Source organism: Gymnodraco acuticeps, unplaced genomic scaffold (assembly GCF_902827175.1).
Source record: "Gymnodraco acuticeps unplaced genomic scaffold, fGymAcu1.1, whole genome shotgun sequence".
NCBI classification, from domain to species: Eukaryota; Metazoa; Chordata; class Actinopteri; order Perciformes; family Bathydraconidae; genus Gymnodraco; species Gymnodraco acuticeps.
Window position 1 is genome coordinate 76,534 of NW_022990161.1, and position 19,584 is coordinate 96,117.

Below are 19,584 nucleotides of genomic sequence, written 5' to 3' on the forward strand. Positions count from 1 at the left end.
CTCAAAACAAAGTGCAGCAGTGCCTGAAATTCTCCCCCCAAAATATTTTAAACTTGCCATAATTCCCAAACCCTACACTCCTCAGACATATTTTTTCATGAAAAACGTAGGAAAACCTCTCCTAGGTTGGAAAATAAAAAACAATTAAGAGAAAAAATTAAACAAAATGCCTCTTGAGGGCATGAAGGAGAAAAAGTCCAGCTAGCTCCCAATAGATTCCCATGTTAAATTGTTCTGGATCTTTCTTCAGAGCAGAGAGAAGTACACTTTAGACAAACTGCTCCCATCTCCACATTTTACACACAAAACTAAAAAAAAAACATATTTCAGTTCATTGGGGTTCCCTGATGCTCACGGTCTGGTCATTTTTTGATAAGAGCCATAGTTTTTTAACAGGTGGCAAAATTGTCAGATATAATCCCCAATGCATTCTTATGGGACTCAGTGCTGCAGTTGGTTGTCATGGTGTTGCTGGGCCACACACACACACACACACACACACACACACACACACACACACACACACACACACACACACACACACACACCACACACACACACACACCACACACACACACACACACACACACACACACACACACACAGTGTGTGCAGCAAGCAGGACCCAAATGCAGATTAAGTGACACAAATAACTCCTTTATTTCAAGGCTAGACAATAATCAGAGACAGAACAGAACAACACATCCTCACTCCCAGGTCGGCCTATGTTGACGTTATGTCAAGTCCCCTGTCGGCTTTTTCCAACGCAAGGGGGGGGGCCTTAGCGTCCATTTTCAACGCAAGGGGGGGCCCCTTAGCGTCCATTTTCAGCTTTCCGGGATGTCCATATGCTTCTATAGACGCTCATGGAAGCACGGCATTCGTTTGTGTCGGCTGCCCTTAAAGGCAATGTGAGCGTCCATTCTCATTGGATAACGGAGAATGTACACCCGGAAGTAAGTATTCCCCTTACTGTCGATTGATTTTACAGTGATATCTGCACTACTCATCGACTAAAAAACACCAGATTATCCTTGTTAATTACACAACATTGATTGGTTTAAATTGTGTGCAATGCTTTTGTATTTTTCCCCTTCGATTCGGAGAAACAAATATGTTTTCGGAGTAAAGGATGGCAGAAGACACTACACTACCCAGAATCCCCAGCTATCGTTTGGACTACACCATGTGCTCTGTTTGACGTCACGTGATCTTCAAATTTCTCCCTGAAGAAAAAAAAAACATGGCCGAACTTCGGTTTATTCTCGATGGAAAATGCCTATTTTAAAGTTAGTTTGGCCATTAAAATGCGTTTTGATGTCATTTGATGCGAGAAATATGAGTTGTTATTTCAGATTATGTGTGCAGTGGATGTACATGATCTTTAGTTTGCTAGTTATTACGAAGATTACTTCAGGAAATTGCGTCCATAACGTTTTCATTGTTACCAAGGTGGTTGCTAGGGACGCTGCTATCGATATTATTTCTGTTATGTTGTTTAACTGTTTAATGGTGTTATCTTTATTGCTACCCCCTTCCCCGTCAATGTATAGTGTTGGTCCACAGCGAAAACATATTAGTTTAACAAAATCCGCATCTAAGATAGCCTACGTTATTTTCCCCTGTGCAATTCCAGTCTCACATCTCACAGCACATCGTCATGAACAAATAACGGAAACAGACCGAAAACATTTAAAAAAAAATACAATAATACTTTATTCCGAGTGTGCTTGCTTTTCTCTTTGGAAGTCATCACATAACGGCATTGTAATACACGGTTCGGCTGCATTAAATATTACATATCTGCCGTAGTTCTGTATTTATAGAGCCCTGATGAGAAGACTTATAGACAAACATGAGGAACTGAAAACGTGACGTGGATCATAAATATATCAGCCATTAAACAACATCTTACATTTCTTTTCACACAATACGTCTCCTTGCAGTATCAACACTAATTCGGCTGACTTTTATATTTGATCCAATTGGTAGATAGGCTGTATTTACACCATAAAGGTGCACAGCTGATATAAAGGGACACCTAGTGGTTAAAGCATGTTATTGAATTTCATTATTTTTATCATTAGATATTAATAGGATCCCTATAAAGTATATTAATTACTCGTTATTCTCTACTAATAGTTCATTAAAGACTGTATATAATGACTATTTTGCACATCCCTTTCAAGATTTCAAGATTTTCTAAGGTTTGACATATCATATAGGCCTACACAACTATGGTGTAGTTATGCATTGAATGAAAAACTTGGGTCGCAGGTTCCTCAATAGTGCATTACAAGACATCTATCAATATTTGTGCGTACCTCCAGCAATGTTAACTATGTTGAAGCACTTATTTGAACTGATATTATACATAATGTATTATACTCTTATAAGATGTATGTAGATATTTCATCTCCGACCTTGTCAGGTATTGAACAATCAATAAATAAAGAACACAGAATTGTTGAATATAAAACACAGAATTTGTGTGATTATACTAAATTATTTACAAATAAACACCACTGCATATTTAACTGTTACACATGCTGATGTAACGCAAATGTTCCAACTTGAGATCAATAAAGTATATCTTATCTTAAGCTGATCGATGGCTATACTGCCATATTTGCAAAATGTGCCTCTGAACCTTAACAAGTGCATGTTTCAGGCTTATCAATTAATGTAATGTAATGTTATCAATTAACAACAGGGGTCACAAACATAAGACCAGCTGTTAAATAAAGCTCTTCTGACCTTAGCTGGCATGTGTGTATATATATATTAATGCTGCCCATTATGGGCACAAGCAATTTTCACCCATTTATTAATTATATGTTTTAAATGTGAGTGTTTCCTATCCCCTAAACCTCCAGGGATGTACACAGTTTAATACTGGCAACTTCTTATTATGGGAAATACGAAAACGTCTTTTAAAACTACAACTCCCAGTAGAGACGTGCCATAGATACAGAACATGTTGCGAAACAGAATAGCCAGCATTTGTAGTTTGGGGACAGGGTGGGGGAGGGGGGACGCGGTGGACCCGTTCAAATCCAGTTTTGGACAGTCTGCGTGGTTCCATCCCATTTCAAGTGCTGTTCGAGGCTCGGCGTAACCCTCGGAGCACACTCTCCAATCACAGAGCTTGAGGACTATCACGGGGTTTGTCAAACAGAGCACATGGTGTAGTCCAAACGATAGCTGGGGATTCTGGGTAGTGTAGTGTCTTCTGCCATCCTTTACTCAGAAAAAACATTTGTTTCTCCGAATCGAAAGGGGAAAATACAAAAGCATTGCACACAATTTAAACCAATCAATGTTGTGTAATTAACAAGGATAATCTGGTGTTTTCTAGTCGATGAGTAGTGCAGATATCACTGTAAAATCAATCGACAGTAAGGGGGAATACTTACTTCCGGGTGTACAATTCTCCGTTATCCAATGAGAATGGACGCTCACATTGCTTTAAGGGCAGCCGACACCAAACGAATGCCGTTGCTTCCATGAGCGTCTATAGAAGCATATGGACATCCCGGAAAGCTGAAAATGGACGCTAAGGCCCCCCCCCCCCTCTTGCGTTGAAAATGGACGCTAATGCCCCCCCCCCTTGCGTTGGAAAAAGCCGACAGGGAACTTGACATAACGTCAACATAGGCCGACCTGGGAGTGAGGATGTGTTGAACAGAACACTCACCGCAGACCAAGTCATTACAAAAGACGAACAGACAAAGACAGACAGAAAAACCAGAACTTAAATACACACAAGTCTAATCACACAAACAAGACACGAGTGAGGAGGGAGGAGAAAACACGGGGGCCACAGGTGAACACAATCGGGTAATCAGACACACCAGGGAAACTAACGACAGGGAACCACAGACAGATCTAAACAAGACAAAACACAACGCAGACAGATCGTGACAGTTACTGACCTGATATGTTTTTATTACATGAATTAAGGTGACTGAGGCTTATTAACATAGACAGAGCACAACTGAAACATAACATCTGAAACGATGTAACAACATAATACACTTTTTGGGGATGCAGCTTGGGATGTGAGGAGTGAGGGACACGGCTTTGAACGGGCGTGTCACACACACACACACACACACAATTTACATGAAATCCCTGACAAATATGAATATACTGTATTCAACTTCATTAAAAACGTTATTAACGTGCCTAAACTCAGTTAATTCACTAAAAATATTTATATTTTAATGGAGCCTCGTCGGCAGATCAGGATCCAAACGCGTAGCGGAGGGATCTTGATCTGCATGAAGGGTGTTATTTTCCCCATAAGGAACAAGTCGCTAGGCAATTATCCCGCTTATTACATGGCCACATTCTGAACAAAGTAACGACATGACTCCCAATATGAATTGAAATACTTGTATGGATTTAGAAAATGTTTTATTGGTTTAAAATATAGTTGTATGTATTGATTTAAATTGACATGCATTCGCTAAGAAAAATAGTCCGTTGTTACCGTTTTTAAACAGTCTGAATTAAACGGCAGCTCTCAGCTGTGTATTTACACAACTAATGGCCATAAACCACAGCTCTCTCCCCCCCTCCCCCCCTGATCTTTCTTCTCCAGCAGCTAAATTAATGTAGGTTACTCTGTGTGACAAGCTTACAGTTAGACACAACACTGTCATTGCAAGTGACCCTCAGTTAGTTTGACTTTATGTTCAATTGCTAAATTCGTTACTGATAAAAAGGGCTTCTACTGTACCTAATTACCCTTAACACTAGAACCGCCAGAGGTTTTTGTATAGGCCTACCTAACACCGTAAAATCCCGCTATTAGAATGCAATTTTTAACAACATAGGGTGCTACATAACACACTTTCAGGAAAAGTCACGGACTGGGAGACTTTAATATTTTATTGAAAAAAAGTTACATTGCACACACACAACACACATCACACAAATTGACCCGATTGGCGGTTCTAGTGTTAAATAAACTCACTAATGAATGAAACCAGTTCAATCCGCATTATTCTTATTCTTATCATTCTTTATGAGCGCAGAAATAGTCTTAAAATCAGATCTGTTTTTAAATGAAATCTGACGGCAGGCAGTTAGCTCTGATCACCTATGATAAATACGCCACACCAAATCGCTGGCCATTCAGCCACAGAGCTCCCTCTATACAAATCAAACTAGACGGTGTGAAAGCACCTATTGTTTTAAATAATGGTCGGAATGTGACCTGTGAGCCTTCTGAATTACCGTGGGACAGCACATTCTAAACTAAAACATCTTATCTTAATAATATCTTCATATTAATAATAATAATAAATCATACAGTATGTGTCCTAAAGGGAGCAGGAGGAAGCAAACACACAAAATATACAAAAACTATTACTGCATATTAAAGCAAACGCTTTGTAAAGGTATAAAGTATGAGCATAACAAATAAAGAAGTGTAATGTAAACATTACATTATTATTATGATATTTAATATATAAAGGACTATATATGATTGAATTACAAGATTAGATATACTTTAGTTGATCTAAATATTGATGTGTTCAAATGCTCTTCAAAACACAACTGAAATCCCGGACGTGCCCCCATTGGTTACGTCCCCACTAAGGTCTAGGGGACCTGGAGACAATAACATACAACCAATAATTAATGAGGGAGTCAGCGTAACAGTTTACAAAAGGTTTATTTTCTTAACCCAGAACCCGAACAGACATGTAACTGAAACCTTAGTTGGTGAGCGAGGAGGAGGAGTCAAAGGATTGCGCCAAACAAAAGAAACAAGCATAACCAAATCAGGCCCTATCTCTACATCTATCCTTTGAAACCAAACTCAAACAAAAACCCTCACTAACTAAACTACAAAGACTTTGACAAAACAATATACAGGGTGGCAAACAATCCGCTAACCTAGTGTGTCTAAACATTAGTTAGCTACGTGGTGAGAAATGTACAGGGTACCCCAGACTTACCTAACTCCTCCACCTCTCAACACACTTTCAATAAGGTCAGACAATACAAAGAAATTGAGTGGCTAAATACTGCAGGCTCCTTCATCAGCAACAGGCCCAGAGTGAGAGAGCGAGAAGACTTCCTGGGTGCCTCCTTTATGGTCGGCCCTGGCTGCTGATAGGCCAGCTGAGGGTGAGAGGATCCAATCAGCTATCAGACTCAGGTGCACAGGCAGATACCGATCAGCTGCTGATAGCGTGCAGAAGACAGGGAGAAGAGAGAAACACAGGAGGGAAGGAAAACCCACACCAGTACAGCCTGCCTGGCACGTAACACCATGAAACTTGTCCTTTCTGTATTTGTGAATAAAGCGCCATCTCCTGGTTTAAAACCTGAAATTGAAAATCTGGCAACGCCCTCTTGGAAAATAGTGGGAGGGCTTAACATTCCTCGATACTGGTTTTAGGCAGGTCGTAGGCAGGAAGCTGTAAACTGTAGTCTGAAATGAGGTGCTACATCTGTACCTCCTCACCGACCTTTTGATTGCCCAATTGATCTCCTACCGGGGGCTCCCATTCCCAAGGGAAGACTGTATTCAATCTCAAGGCCAGAGAGAGAGAGCGGCAATGGACGACTACATTTCCTCTTCTCTCAAATCAGGGATTATCCGCCTTTCATCTTCCCCAGCTGGAGCGGGGTTTTTCTTCGTAGGAAAGAAGGACGGTTCTCTGAGACCTTGCATAGACTACATCCCTCTTAAACACAGCATGTCAAGTATCTGGAACGATACATGTCTAAAATATGTGTGTAATATTAAAGTAACTGATATGTATTACTTGTATTGGCCAACTATAAACAGCTATGTCGTAAACCTATCTTTAAAATACCTAAAGTATGTGAAACTGTGTGTGTATTGAACTGATGGGGGAGGGGGCCGGAGAGAGAGAACTGCAAGAATGTGTGACAACCAGTGGCGAGCCGTCAGGGCCCTCTATCTTAGGCCCTCTGTGAGGGAATGTGAAGGGTTAAATGCCGTCTCTGCGAGTTACTGTGAAGACGGGAGGGCTTGTTGGTCCTTCTCCACATTCACAGAGGGCCAGCTATAGTAACTCAATGAGAGAGTAATGTCAAATGACAGTACAATTGACCAATAATATCTTTCCTCTAAATGGGCGGGCATTATTTTCACGGACTTTATGACAAGTTCCGCCCGCTGTGAGGTCTATGCAAGTGGTGCAGTGACGCATCCTAAAACCCAGAAGTAAGCTTCGCTCGGATTCCCTCGACAGAAAGCAGTGGGATTTCTCCATAGGATTTGGGAAAATAGCTCGAAATAAGGTCTGTGGAAAACGAACCTGTTAGATAAATGCACGTTTTGTTCAGCCGGATAATATCCACATGTCTACCCTACTTTTATTATTTTTGAATCATAAATCTAATCGATAGATTTATGATCGATAGATTTATGATCGATAGATTTATGATTAGCATAAGTTTGTTCATGATTGCTCACTTCAGTGATAGTGATGACATCGTTGCGAAATTATTAACCGAGTCATTTTCAAGATTGAGTTCCAATGATAAACTGGAGTGGCAAAGGATCAGCTGCATGACCCGCCATCAAGTGCTTCATCCAAAAGGACAGGAGGATGGACTTTGTGTTTAGTGATTTGATCATCAAAGGTAGGCCTAAGTCATTTTCAATGCGGGCCGCCGTGCCGACTTAATTCATTTGTAATTGTTACTTGGCTGTGGGTGCCCTGTCATGATAGGTGTAGGTATAAATGATGTTGTTTTGTGTGGTAGAGGGTCGCTGTCATTGATGCGTTTTGCACCCCGGACCACTGTTTTGATATTCCGCTGAAGTATACGCTGTGACGTAATATCTCTTCTTTTTTTTCGAGGGAAGGGGGGTCAGAGGGCCTAGGTATAAAAGTCACGGCTCGCCACTGGTGACAACAGACACCAGATGTGTTTGTTTTGCCACAACCGTAAGAGACTATTGTCCTCTATGGAAGGAGCATCCTACACAACTCCTCCCCGTTGTTCTTACATGTATCCTGTTGTGTCTTTGTGTCCGGTCTCTTTTCCTCCTGCCGTCAAGATCTCCCGGCACTGGGACCAGAGCAGGGGTACCCCCTTTAAAGTGTATTGTATTGTTGTTTACCATTAAAACAGATTATTGTTTAACCCTTATCCTGGTGCTTTGAATTCCTTCTTTTATAAATCTGACCAGCTCATCAAAGAATACGCGGAGCCGAGGTGGGTTTCAGACCACGCTTTGCCCCAACAGCGTTAAGAAAGCTTACTTAAATATCTGCCACAACATAAGTAACCGGATCAAAGTAACATTACGTAGCCTACAGTCCGCGGCACTGTGAGTGCAGACGTCAATGTGTGCAATTATCATTCATATCACATCATAATGTATCATATATTTCCTTATCTGAGTCAGCTGAGCCGTATCTGGCCGCGCAACACTTACAGTGTCACATACTGTATGCAGAAGTATTATTTTAAGCAACACATTACGAAACACTCAAGTCAAATGTAATTAAAGTCAGATCGTGTCTTGGCATATCATAAACCTGTTAATGTACGCATTCAAACACTTGTTCTGTTACCAGCTGTATTCACCTTGCAGGTGCAACTATGTGGCTTTTATCCTGGATAAAGTGTTTAAGTCATGGATGTTTAAAGTTTAACGTCTTCATATTTGTCTAATTATATAGTTGACTTTTCACTCAGGAAGTATGACGCGCTGCACTGTCAGTACGCTTGTTCATGTTTGTGATTGGTCGAATGCTCCAAATACCACCCCTCTCATGTGAACGCGCACCTAACTAGATAGGACACGGCTGGCTTGAGCGATCCACTTGATAACTTGGCAACATACTTGGCAATAACATGTTCGTTCTGCCTTGATTAAAACCTACTGATGTTTTCAAGAAAAATTCAAAAACAACAATGTGTGGCAGCACATTTATTTACCGGTGAACAGAGTAAAACATGAAATTGCTTATAGATAGAAATACAGAGAGATAAATGATCCGTCAGCTGTGCAAATAAACAAATTCTCCATCAGAATACTCGATGAAACAGACTCAGGAACATTGTATTGAGAACAAGCGATGCAGCGCCCTCTGTTGGCCGTTAGAAGCAATGCAAGGAAATGGTCCATAATCTTTGCAATAATCTGCAGAGTTTAAGCCTTGCATCTCTAACACAATAGAATAAAAATGTTCACACAAAACAGTACAACTATCTCAACCATCCATATCTGATACAAAGACAATAACATTTTTAGAAAGAAAGAAATATTTGCATTAATTTAGCAAGCTCCAATGAAGTCAAAGTAAAAGTATATTGATTTTACAATTATCCACAAAATATACGAGTTAACTTTTGTGTCGCATTGTTTATTTTAAGTTCATGCAATGTTTATGTAGTCGAACCGTAACAGGAAAACGAGTTGATCCGCCCAGACTGATAAAAACACCATAGAATGTTAAGGAAATGAATAATTGCATTCTTTTGAGTGATTATATTATATCAAGTAGAACTAAAAGTATATTGATGTCAAAATAATCCACATTATATATGAGTTAACTTTTGTGTCTTATTGTTTGTATTGAGTTTATGGAATTACTGTTTTTTTTCCATTTTTTGTTTGACAAGGTCAAATCTGCACATTTATGGAATTTGTTTTTATTTTAAAGTAGGATAATTCATAGTTTTACATTTATAGGCCTGTTCATGGATTTCATTTTCTTTGTATGACTGTCCTGTTTAAACAGTGAGAGATAAAGCCTTCTTCTGGCAGATCCATTGTTTGTGGTCACCACAGCTCACTGATACCCAGTTGTTTTCCCTCAGGACAGAGATTGCACAGCGACCTTTAACAGGATCTGCATTAAAGGAGCTGAGGAGAGAACATGATGTTTAGAGAAAGGCTGATATATGTTATTATTCAAAGTGTTTAGTAATGAATCTCTTACCTATCAGTCAGATCACTTCCATCCACCCACTTCCATTCCCCATCTTCAACTCTCAGACCAATCCAGTATCCGTTAGTTCCTGAACTAAATGGGCTGTATTTATCGATGATGTCGTTCTAACAACAGAGGAACATATATCAGGTATTTACACCGTATAAGTAAATAAGCACATAATGACCTAAAGACCCAAAGTGTGTTCAGACCTACAAAAAAATATATACACTTTTCATAATCGCATCATATGAATGGGTTTACCTTTTCAGCAGGAATATGTGCAACAGCCAAATCTGAATTCTCTCCTTTGCAGTCTTCTCGAGCTTCTTCCCAGGTTTTCCAACCAGGAGAAGGAGGGTCATTGATCGCATAGCAGCTGGGCTGAGAGAGTCCCCATCCAAACTGACAGGGTTGACACTTATCATCTGAAACAACAGAGTCCAAACAATCAACAACATGACTGCAGTATGAACATATTGTAATTATGACCTAATATAGAGGATCTGAACATACCGGTATTTCCTAAGCAGTAGGAATCGATGCTCCACTGAGCTCGACTGACGTTGAGCTCATTCCAGGTTGTCTCCATGTTTTTTATTTGCTGTGTCAAGTTCTTCTTCTTGGTCTCCAGCTCCTGGTTTAGTTTGCTCAGGTTTTTCACGTTGCTTCCTAAGACAGTATAGGCTTGTATCAGGTTGTCATACCGGACCGTGAGATTCTTCCATGTCTCCAGCTCCTGGTTTCGTGTTTTCAGCTCCTGGACTTCTGCAGACAGGTTTGTGTTGTTGCTTTCTAAGACAGTATAGGCTTGTGTCAGGTTGTCACAGCTGGCCGTGAGATTCTTCCATGTCTCCAGCTCCTGGTTTAGTTTGCTCAGCTCCTGGACTTCTGCAGACAGGTTTGTGTTGTTGCTTTCTAAGACAGTATAGGCTTGTGTCAGGATGTCATACTGGACCGTGAGATTCTTCCATGTCTCCAGCTCCTGGATTCGTGATGTCAGGTTCAGGATTTCTGCAGTCTGCTTGGCGTTGTCTTCAGAAAGTTCAGAGGTAACTACAGAGACAGAGGAAGGTGTTGGGCTGTAAGGCTTGTGTCTCTGAGTGATTACAGATCATAATAGACATTAAAGAACACGTTCATATGTTTTATCTTTCTTAAAACAATAGTCACACGCACATATACACATGTGAACGGAGCAGCATTGATGGTCTAAGATTTTTAAATCAAGTGTTTATCTTCTAAAGCAAAAAAAAAGGATTACACCTAACACAAATTGTTTCTATGTACATGTGGGCATCTGACCAACCCAGTCTCACGGCATTTCGTGTTATAGTCACGACATTTAATCTATTGATTCGTGTTCACCAACACGATTCTCCCCTTTTTTTCGTGTCACATTGAACGATTTTAAAAGCAATGTATTTCTATTGGTAGTGTGTCTCGTGCCTGCAGCACGTATTTTTGTCCGGTCGGGTCTTGGAAGACCGGAAGCTGTGTGGTTCATAAAAACATAGTCTTACTCAATATCAAGCCACGATTATTGTTTTTATTTTTAAATCGTATTGTGTCTGACTTTTTTTGCCGTCCGCTAGGAAAATAAATGGGGCTCAGAATACTGAAATATGTGTTTTTTAAATATTTTTTTCCTTTTAATTTGATATTATTTTCTAAATAACACACTGTTATTTACATTACATTACATTACATTGCATTTAGCTGACGCTTTTATCCAAAGCGACTTACAATAAGTGCGTTCGACCAACAAAATACAAACTTGAAGAAAACAGAATCATATAAGTACATCAGGCTTCATAGAGCAAAAACATTTCAAGTGCTACTCAACTGGCTTTAGATAAGCCAGTCCTTTATTAGTATATAAGTGCTTTGTTAATAGTTCTATCGCTCGAATTGGAGTCGAAAGAGATGAGTTTTCAGTCTGCGCCGGAAGTTGTGTAAGCTTTCTGCTGTCCTGATGTCAATGGGGAGCTCATTCCACCATTTTGGAGCCAGGATAGCAAACCCACGTGTTTTTGCTGATGGGAACTTGGGTCCCCTTCGCAGTGCGGGTGCAGCGAGCCGTTTGGCTGATTCAGAGCGGAGTGCACGTGCTGGGGTGTACGGTTTAACCATGTCCTGGATGTAGGAAGGGCCAGATCCATTCGCAGCATGGTACGCAAGTACCATTGTCTTGAAGTGGATTCTAGCAGTTACCGGAAGCCAGTGAAGGGAGTGGAGGAGCGGAGTGGTGTGGGAGAATTTAGGAAGGTTGAAGACCAGACGAGCAGCTGTATTCTGGATGAGCTGCAGAGGTCGGATGGCACATGCAGGTAGACCAGCCAGGAGGGAGTTGCAGTAGTCTAGGCGTGAGATGACGAGAGCCTGGACCAGAACCTGCGTGGCTTTCTGAGTCAGCTGGGGACGTATCTTCCTGATGTTGTAAAGCGTGTATCTGCAGCAACGGGTTGTAGCAGCGATGTTTGCAGTGAAGGACAGGTTGTTATCTAGGATCACACCCAGATTCCTTGCAGTCTGAGTCGGGGAAAACAACTGAGGTGCCGATGTTGATTGTTAGGTCAAGAGTGGGACAATGTTTTCCCGGAAGGAAAAGCAGTTCAGTCTTCTCAAGGTTGAGCTTGAGGTGGTGAGCAGACATCCACCGAGAGATGTCAGCTAGACAAGCAGAGATGCGTGCGATGACCTGGGTCTCTGAGCGGGGAAAGGACAGAATTAATTGGGTGTCGTCAGCGTAGCAGTGGTATGAAAAACCATGCGGGCTAATGACAGATCCGAGCGAGTTTGTGTACAAGGAGAAGAGGAGGGGACCAAGAACAGAGCCCTGAGGGACCCCTGTAGTTAATTGACAAGGGTCGGACTCGGACCCTCTCCAAGTTACCCTGTAGGTGCGGTATTTGAGGTATGAGGTGACGAGGGAAAGTGCAGAGCCTGAAACTCCAAGTTCTTGGAGAGTGCGAAGGAGGATCTGATGGTTCACCGTGTCGAATGCAGCAGACAGGTCCAGAAGGATGATGACAGAGGAGAGGGATGCTGCTTTAGCCGAGTGCAGTTCCTCAGAGACAGCAAGGAGGGCAGTTTATGTGGAGTGACCTGCCTTGAAACCAGACTGGTGCGGATCCAGAAGGTTGTTCTGATGGAGATAACAGGAGAGTTGTTTAAAGACAGCGCGTTCAAGTGATTTAGACAGGAACGGGAGGAGAGAGACAGGCCTGTAGTTTATAACATCAGACGGATTGAGAGTGGGTTTCTTTAGGAGAGGATTTACTCTTGCCTCCTTGAGACTGTTTGGAAAGTGACCAGAAGTTAGAGAAGTGTTGATGAAATGGGTGAGAAACGGTAGAATATCAGGAGCGATAGTCTGAAGTAGGTTTGAAGGGATAGGGTCCAGAGGACAGGTGGTAGGGCGGGCAGAGGTAATGAGGGTAAGAACCTCACTTGGAGAGAGAGGGGAAAAGGAGGTTAGTGGGTGGGTGAAAGGAGGGTCTGGTGACCCAGCGGTGAGTAAAGGTGAGTCAGAAAAAGAAGAGCGAATATCATCAACCTTTTTTTCAAAGTGGTTAACAAAGTCGCTGGACAGAAGGGAGGAGGGGTGTTATTGTTACTCAACAATAACACCCAATTATCCTTGTTTTTTATTTATTTGTTTAATTCTATTATCTCTGGCTTTTTTGGCGTCCGTCAGGAACTGCATTTCAAAATAAAGTAACAGGAAACAGACGTAGGCCCATAAGGGACATTTCGAGCATCATGGCGATACACACCACACCCACTGAACTGATTACCCAAGATCCTCAGCTATGGTTTAAGCTCGGTGAATGGATGTTTTAGCCTCAATGCACGTTGGGATATGGTGTTAATGCGATATGAAATCCGCAAAAAACATTTCGGAGTATAGGATGGCCGAAGACACTACACTAACCATAATCCTCAGCTATCATTTGGGACTATAGTCCCTTGGCTTGAAAACCCCGTAATTAATCTTCAAGCTCTGGGATTCTTTGTTTGTATTTATTTATAGAAGGGCCATGCATACAAAAACATTAATCTCAGCAAAGAGAAGAGATGCAATATGCCAGATTATAGCTAATAGCTCATTTCCATCTGTGGTCCTCAGGCAGGTTCATAACAATCAATAAACAAATAATAACATTGCATGATCTCTATCAGTCAAACTATTTAAAAACCTGATTTAAGTACAGCTCAATAAATTAATACATAGTACACTTGAAATACACTTACATGATCTCGGTCACTCAAATAATTATAAAGCCTGATTTAAATACAGGTTACGAACATAATACTTAGTACACTTCAAATACACTTAAATAAAATATCTAAGATATAGTATAGATTGGATATTGGAGTGGCAGTGCGCCAAGGTTACGCCGAGCGTACATTACAAGACATCTATCAATTGTTTGTTTGTTTGTAGCCTTTATTTAACCAGGTGAAAATCCCATTGAGATCAACGATCTCTTTTTCAAGGGAGACCTGCAGCACATTGGAATCAATATGTGTACCTCCACCATTAAACTGTCATATTCTGCCCATTTCTTATTCTATCTACATACATAAGAGTATAATTAATGTGTATAATATCAGTTAAAATAAGTGCTTCAACATAGTTAACATTGCAGGAAAGTAATATATTAGACTTTAAGTACTTTGTCAGGCTTAATATTTATCTGTAGATACCCCCAAAGCTTTTTTTCTTATTTAGAAGAAGACCTTAACCTAAGGTATACTTTAATGTTTAAATAAAGGTTAATTTGTTTTTCTGTTTTGCATCCTCCTATTAATATCTTTGTACATTCAGATCAGATGCAGATTCAACTTTATTGTCATTACATAGTACATGTACTAGTGACGAAATGTAAGTTTAGGCATCTGACCAGAAGTGCAAAATAGCAGTGCAGGAGTCTACATAATTGGAATAATTATACATGGAATTATTATAAATAGAATAATTATAAATAGGCTATAAACAGATGAATATATACAGTGTAAACGGCATTGACAGTAAAATATATAAACAGCTTGAGTCTATCAGCGGGCAGAGTTCAGCAGGGTAACAGCCCTGGGGAAGAAGCTGACCCTGAACCTGCTGGTCTTGGACCGGAGGCTCCTGAGGCACCTCCCCGAGGGTAGGAGGACAAACAGATAGTTTTCAGGATGAGAGGTGTCTTTGAAGATGTTGTGCGCCCTCTGCAAACACCGTATCCCCTGGATGTCCTCGATGGCAGGGAGTGGGACACCGATTATGCGTTGGGCGATTTTCGTCACCCTCTGCAATGCCTTCCTATTGAGCATTGTGCAGTTCCCATACCAGGCTGTGATACAGCTAGTCAGGATGCTCTCAATGGTGCAGCGATTAAATTCACCAGAATCTGAGGAGAGAGGTGATCTTTCGTTAGTCTCCTCAGGAAGAAGAGACGCTGGTGAGCCTTCTTTACTATGCTGGTGATATTGTTGGACCATGAGAGGTCATCGGATATGTGGACCCCCAGGAACTTGAAGCTAGACACACGCTCCACCGCCGTTCCATTTATGTGGATGGGAGTGTGTGTGTTGCCTTTCGATTTCCTGAAGTCCACAATGAGTTATTTTGTTTTTGTTGTGTTAAGGGCCAGGTTATTGTCAGCACACCACTCAGTCAGATGCTGAACCTCCTCCCTGTAAACTGTCTCATCGTTGTTGTGGATGAGGCCGATCACCGTTGTGTCGTCTGCATACTTGATGATGGTGTTTGAACCATGTACAGGGTACAGTCGTGGGTGAAGATGGAGTAGAGGAGGGGGCTCAGCACGCAGCCTTGTGGGACACCGGTATTTAGGCTGAGGGTCATGGGTCTGTTGGTTAGAAAGTCTAAAATCCAATTACAAAGGGGGGCATCAATGCCCAGGTCGTTGAGTTTTGTGATTAGCTTGGAGGGGATGACGGTGTTGAAGGCTGAACTGAAATCGATGAACAGCAGTCTTGCATAGGAGTTGTTTTTTTTACAGATGTGAGAGGACGGTGTGAAGTGTTATGGAGACAGCATCTTCCGTGCTCCTATTAGTCCCGTATGCAAATTGATGGGGGTCCAGTGTCTGTGATAGGCGGGATTTAAGCTGTGCTAGGACCAACATCTCGAAGCACTTCATGAGAATGGGTGTAAGTGCAATGGACGGAAGTCATTCAATTCCTGCTGCAGCAAAGTGTTTGGGCACTGGCACTATGGCGGTGGTTTTAAAGCATGTGGGGACAACAGTTTGGGCCAGGGACAGGTTGAAAATGTCGGTCATGACCTCAGTCAGTTGCCCAGCACAGGCCCTGAGAACGCGGCCTGGGATGCCATCGGGTCTAGCAGCCTTGCGTACATTAATCCTGCTCAGTGTGGTGAAGACGTCAGAAGGTGAGAGTGTGAGAGGCTGGTGGTCTGCAGGGGGAACAGCCTTAGTGGCTGTCTCCTGGTTGTCCCTGTCGAAGCGAGCATATAAATCATTCAGCTCGTTGAGGAAGGAGACGTCGTTTGACGGGAGAGAGGGGGTGGTGGGTTTGTAGTCAGTGATGGCTTGAATGCCCTGCCACATTCTTCGGGGGTCGGAGTTATTGAAGTGCTCCTCAATCCTCAGTTTGTAGCAGTGCGTGGCTTTCCTAATGCCCTTCTTTAGGTGAGCCCTGGATAAACTGTAAGCCCGTTCGTCACCTGATCTGAAGGCGATGTTTCGTGCTTTCAGTAGTTGGCAAACTTCTTTATTCATCCACGGCTTCTGGTTTGGGTATTTTGTTATCTGCTTCAGAGTGGTGACACTGTTGATGGTAGTGCTGATGTAGTCCAGTACGGAGGAGGCGTAGGGGTCAATGTCTGTATGAGAATCCAAGGTGGCCTGGGTGGCAAACACACTCCAGGCTGTATGTTGACACTTGTCCTGTAGCATAGAGTCTGCCTCCTCAGGCCATACCTTGACAGTCCTCACTGTGGGTTTCACACGTTTGATGAGTGGTGTGTATGTGGGGTAAAGGAACAGTGAGAGGTGGTCAGACTGACCCAGGTGGGGGAGGGGGATGGCATTGTATGCATTGGCCATACAATGGTTGTAAACATGATCCAATGTTTTGTTGCCTCTCGTGGGGCAGGAGACATGTTGTCGGAATTTGGGGAGTACAGTCTTCACACTGGAGTGATTGAAATCACCTGCAATAATGAAAGCTGCCTCAGAGTGTGTAGTTTGTTGTTGGCTAATGGCTGTGTGCAGTTCTTTCATTGCAATTTTAGCATTAGCATCCGGGGCTACATATACGGCTATTACTAGGATTGCTGTGACCTCTCTGGGTTGATAGAAGGGTCTGCATTTAATAAAAAGCTATTCCAGATGAGCTGAGCAGTAACTGCTGACAATAGCAGAGTCTGTACACCATGCTTTGTTTACATACATGGACAGCCCCCCTCCCCTGGTCTTACCGGAGTCGTCAGCTGATCTGTCTGCTATGAAGAGGTTACGCCCAGTTAGCTCAACGGCGCTATTGGGAACGTCGCTTAGCCATGTTTCCGTGAAGATCATGATGTTGCAGTCCATCATCCGTTTGTGGTTGACGATGCATAGTCGTATCTCATCCATTTTGTTCATTATAGAACGCAGATTGGCAAGGAAAATGCTGGGTAGGGCGAGCCGATACGGTGTTAGCTTCAGCCTATTTCTTAGCCCTCCTCGCTTCCCCCACCTTTGTTTACGATCTCTACGCCGCCTGTGGGCACTTCCGCTCGGCAGAGTAGACTGAGCAGGCTCCGGTGATCTGGCGATCTCCGGAATGATACGGAGAACATCTGTTAACACTAGAACCACCAGATATTTTTTATACCTAAAACCGCCACCGGGGTCAAATTGACCCGGCATTAGAATGCATTGATGTTCAAGGTAAAAGTATTGCTTTAAAAAGAAAAATGGTCCTGTGGTATTGGTATTTTGACAAGTAATTTTGTTAAATTGTTTCGTTTATTAACGCTACAACATAGCGTTTCGTGAGGCGGTTGTCATTGTTGGGTGAAAAGCAAACAGCTGTTTGCTGCGCTGCGCAGCGCGAGCAGTCTCCCGTGAGCGGGAGCGCGCTCCTTCACTACAGACTGTCGCTATCAATATATCTATCCATCTATCTCTCTCTCTCTCAATCTATCTCTCAATCTATAAGGAACCGCAGTAGACGAAAGGCGTTGCTATAGCAACACGTCATGTTTGTGTACACGCGAAATCAATAGCGCGAAAAGGGGTGGGGTCAATATGACCCGCTTGGCGGAAATAGGTATAAATGGCAATTTTTTGGGCGATTTCTTCAATCTGACTTCATATTGACAACACACTTTCAGGAAAAGACACGGACTGGGAGACTTTAATATTTTATTGAAAAAAAGTTACATACAATAAAAAACAGCTCTGGGTCAAATTGACCTGATTGGCGTCAGTGTTAGCCTGTTAAGCCCTGAGCCTGTTTTTCAGGTCTCAGGCTCGAAAATGACATTCCCAGAACAAATGACCATATCTTCCCTTCTAAAAGGGTTAAATTAATAATCTTTTTTCTCAAAGTAATGATAAACCTGTGGGTTGGATGTAGAAAAGTCAGAATCAATATAGATGTTTTTTATTTTAAAGATTGAACATGGTAAAAAACTGTAAATTATAGTGTCCGTTCAAAAAATATGTTGTACTTATAGTGAAAACTAACCTTGGATGATGGGTTAGTAGACAAAAAGCTTTAGGAATCCAAAGTACAACATATAATAAGTACCCTGTATCAAGATTGATGCAAAACAAGTGATATTTGACCTTTTTAGACAGATTTAGCAAAAAACCTCTTCTGGGGCCATTTGGGTGGATTTTCCTTATCTCTGGCCCCCCTTCTTCGATTTTGACATGTGACATCTCTTTCTGACCGTTAGAGCCAATAGAATTGAAGGGAAATCTCCCCGCACACACTCATGTTAAAAAAAAGATGGCGTCTTCGCGTACCCAGTTTTGGTCCAGATTGAAGCTGTCTCTAGGTCTAACATCTCAAAACCGAAAAGCAGATTTATTGCTCATGGATTATCAGAAATCATTCAAAGTGACACAGACACATTGGATTCAGTGGCGTTTTCTCCTGGAGGCCAAGGGAAGCCAGGCTTCCCCTGTTTTTTCGGAGTGTAGTTATAATTTTAATAAATAAATAAAAACACTTCGTTTAGTTTCGGAAATCCTTTGTTGTGTGTTGCTGCCGGCCCGTCTCTCCCCCATTCTCATTGAGTATTTTACAAAGAGTGAAACAGCGCCCCTCTAGATGTTATGGTGAAACAGTTGATTGCACTCTCTGCTGCGAGAGGAGGCTAGCCGAAATTGGCTTCCCTTGGTGAAAATAATTGAGAGATTGACCAATCAGATGAGGCTCACGTGATGCCCCTGCCAACCTGTGATTAGTCAGGGCCATGCCAAGGGAAGCCAGAGGCGAACGAACCTGTTAGATAAATGCACGTTGTGTTCAGTCGGATAATATTCACATGTCTACCCTACTTTTATAATTTTCGAATCATAAATCGAATCGATAGAAGATAGATAGCGTCACTGCACCACTCTCACCGCCGTTTGAAAGTAGCAAGCAACTGAAGCAAGTGCAA

At 42.0% G+C, this 19,584-nt stretch overlaps 1 protein-coding gene across 1 annotated transcript; it reads right to left on the reverse strand.

The window, feature by feature from the left end:
* Nucleotides 1-9,017: 9,017 nt before the first annotated feature.
* On the reverse strand, nucleotides 9,018-17,973 carry LOC117546994 (CD209 antigen-like). The gene is made up of 5 exons (XM_034217447.1): nucleotides 17,404-17,973; nucleotides 10,458-10,997; nucleotides 10,206-10,369; nucleotides 9,951-10,066; nucleotides 9,018-9,874 (listed from the first exon to the last, which is right to left on the reverse strand). The coding sequence occupies exons 1-5, from the start codon at nucleotides 17,834-17,836 to the stop codon at nucleotides 9,742-9,744; spliced, it is 1,386 nt and encodes a 461-aa protein (XP_034073338.1). The 5' UTR covers nucleotides 17,837-17,973; the 3' UTR covers nucleotides 9,018-9,741.
* Nucleotides 17,974-19,584: the final 1,611 nt, after the last annotated feature.

Bases quoted from the DNA above. Each gene is read 5' to 3' on its own strand.
- LOC117546994 (XM_034217447.1), bottom strand. From the start codon at position 17,836: ATGCCGGGTCAATTTGACCCCGGTGGCGGTTTTAGGTATAAAAAATAT. The intron at 10,370-10,457 runs GTATGTTCAGAT...CTGTTGTTTCAG, and splicing joins CTACTGCTTAGGAAATACCG to ATGATAAGTGTCAACCCTGT. The intron at 10,067-10,205 runs GTAAACCCATTC...CTCTGTTGTTAG, and splicing joins CACATATTCCTGCTGAAAAG to AACGACATCATCGATAAATA.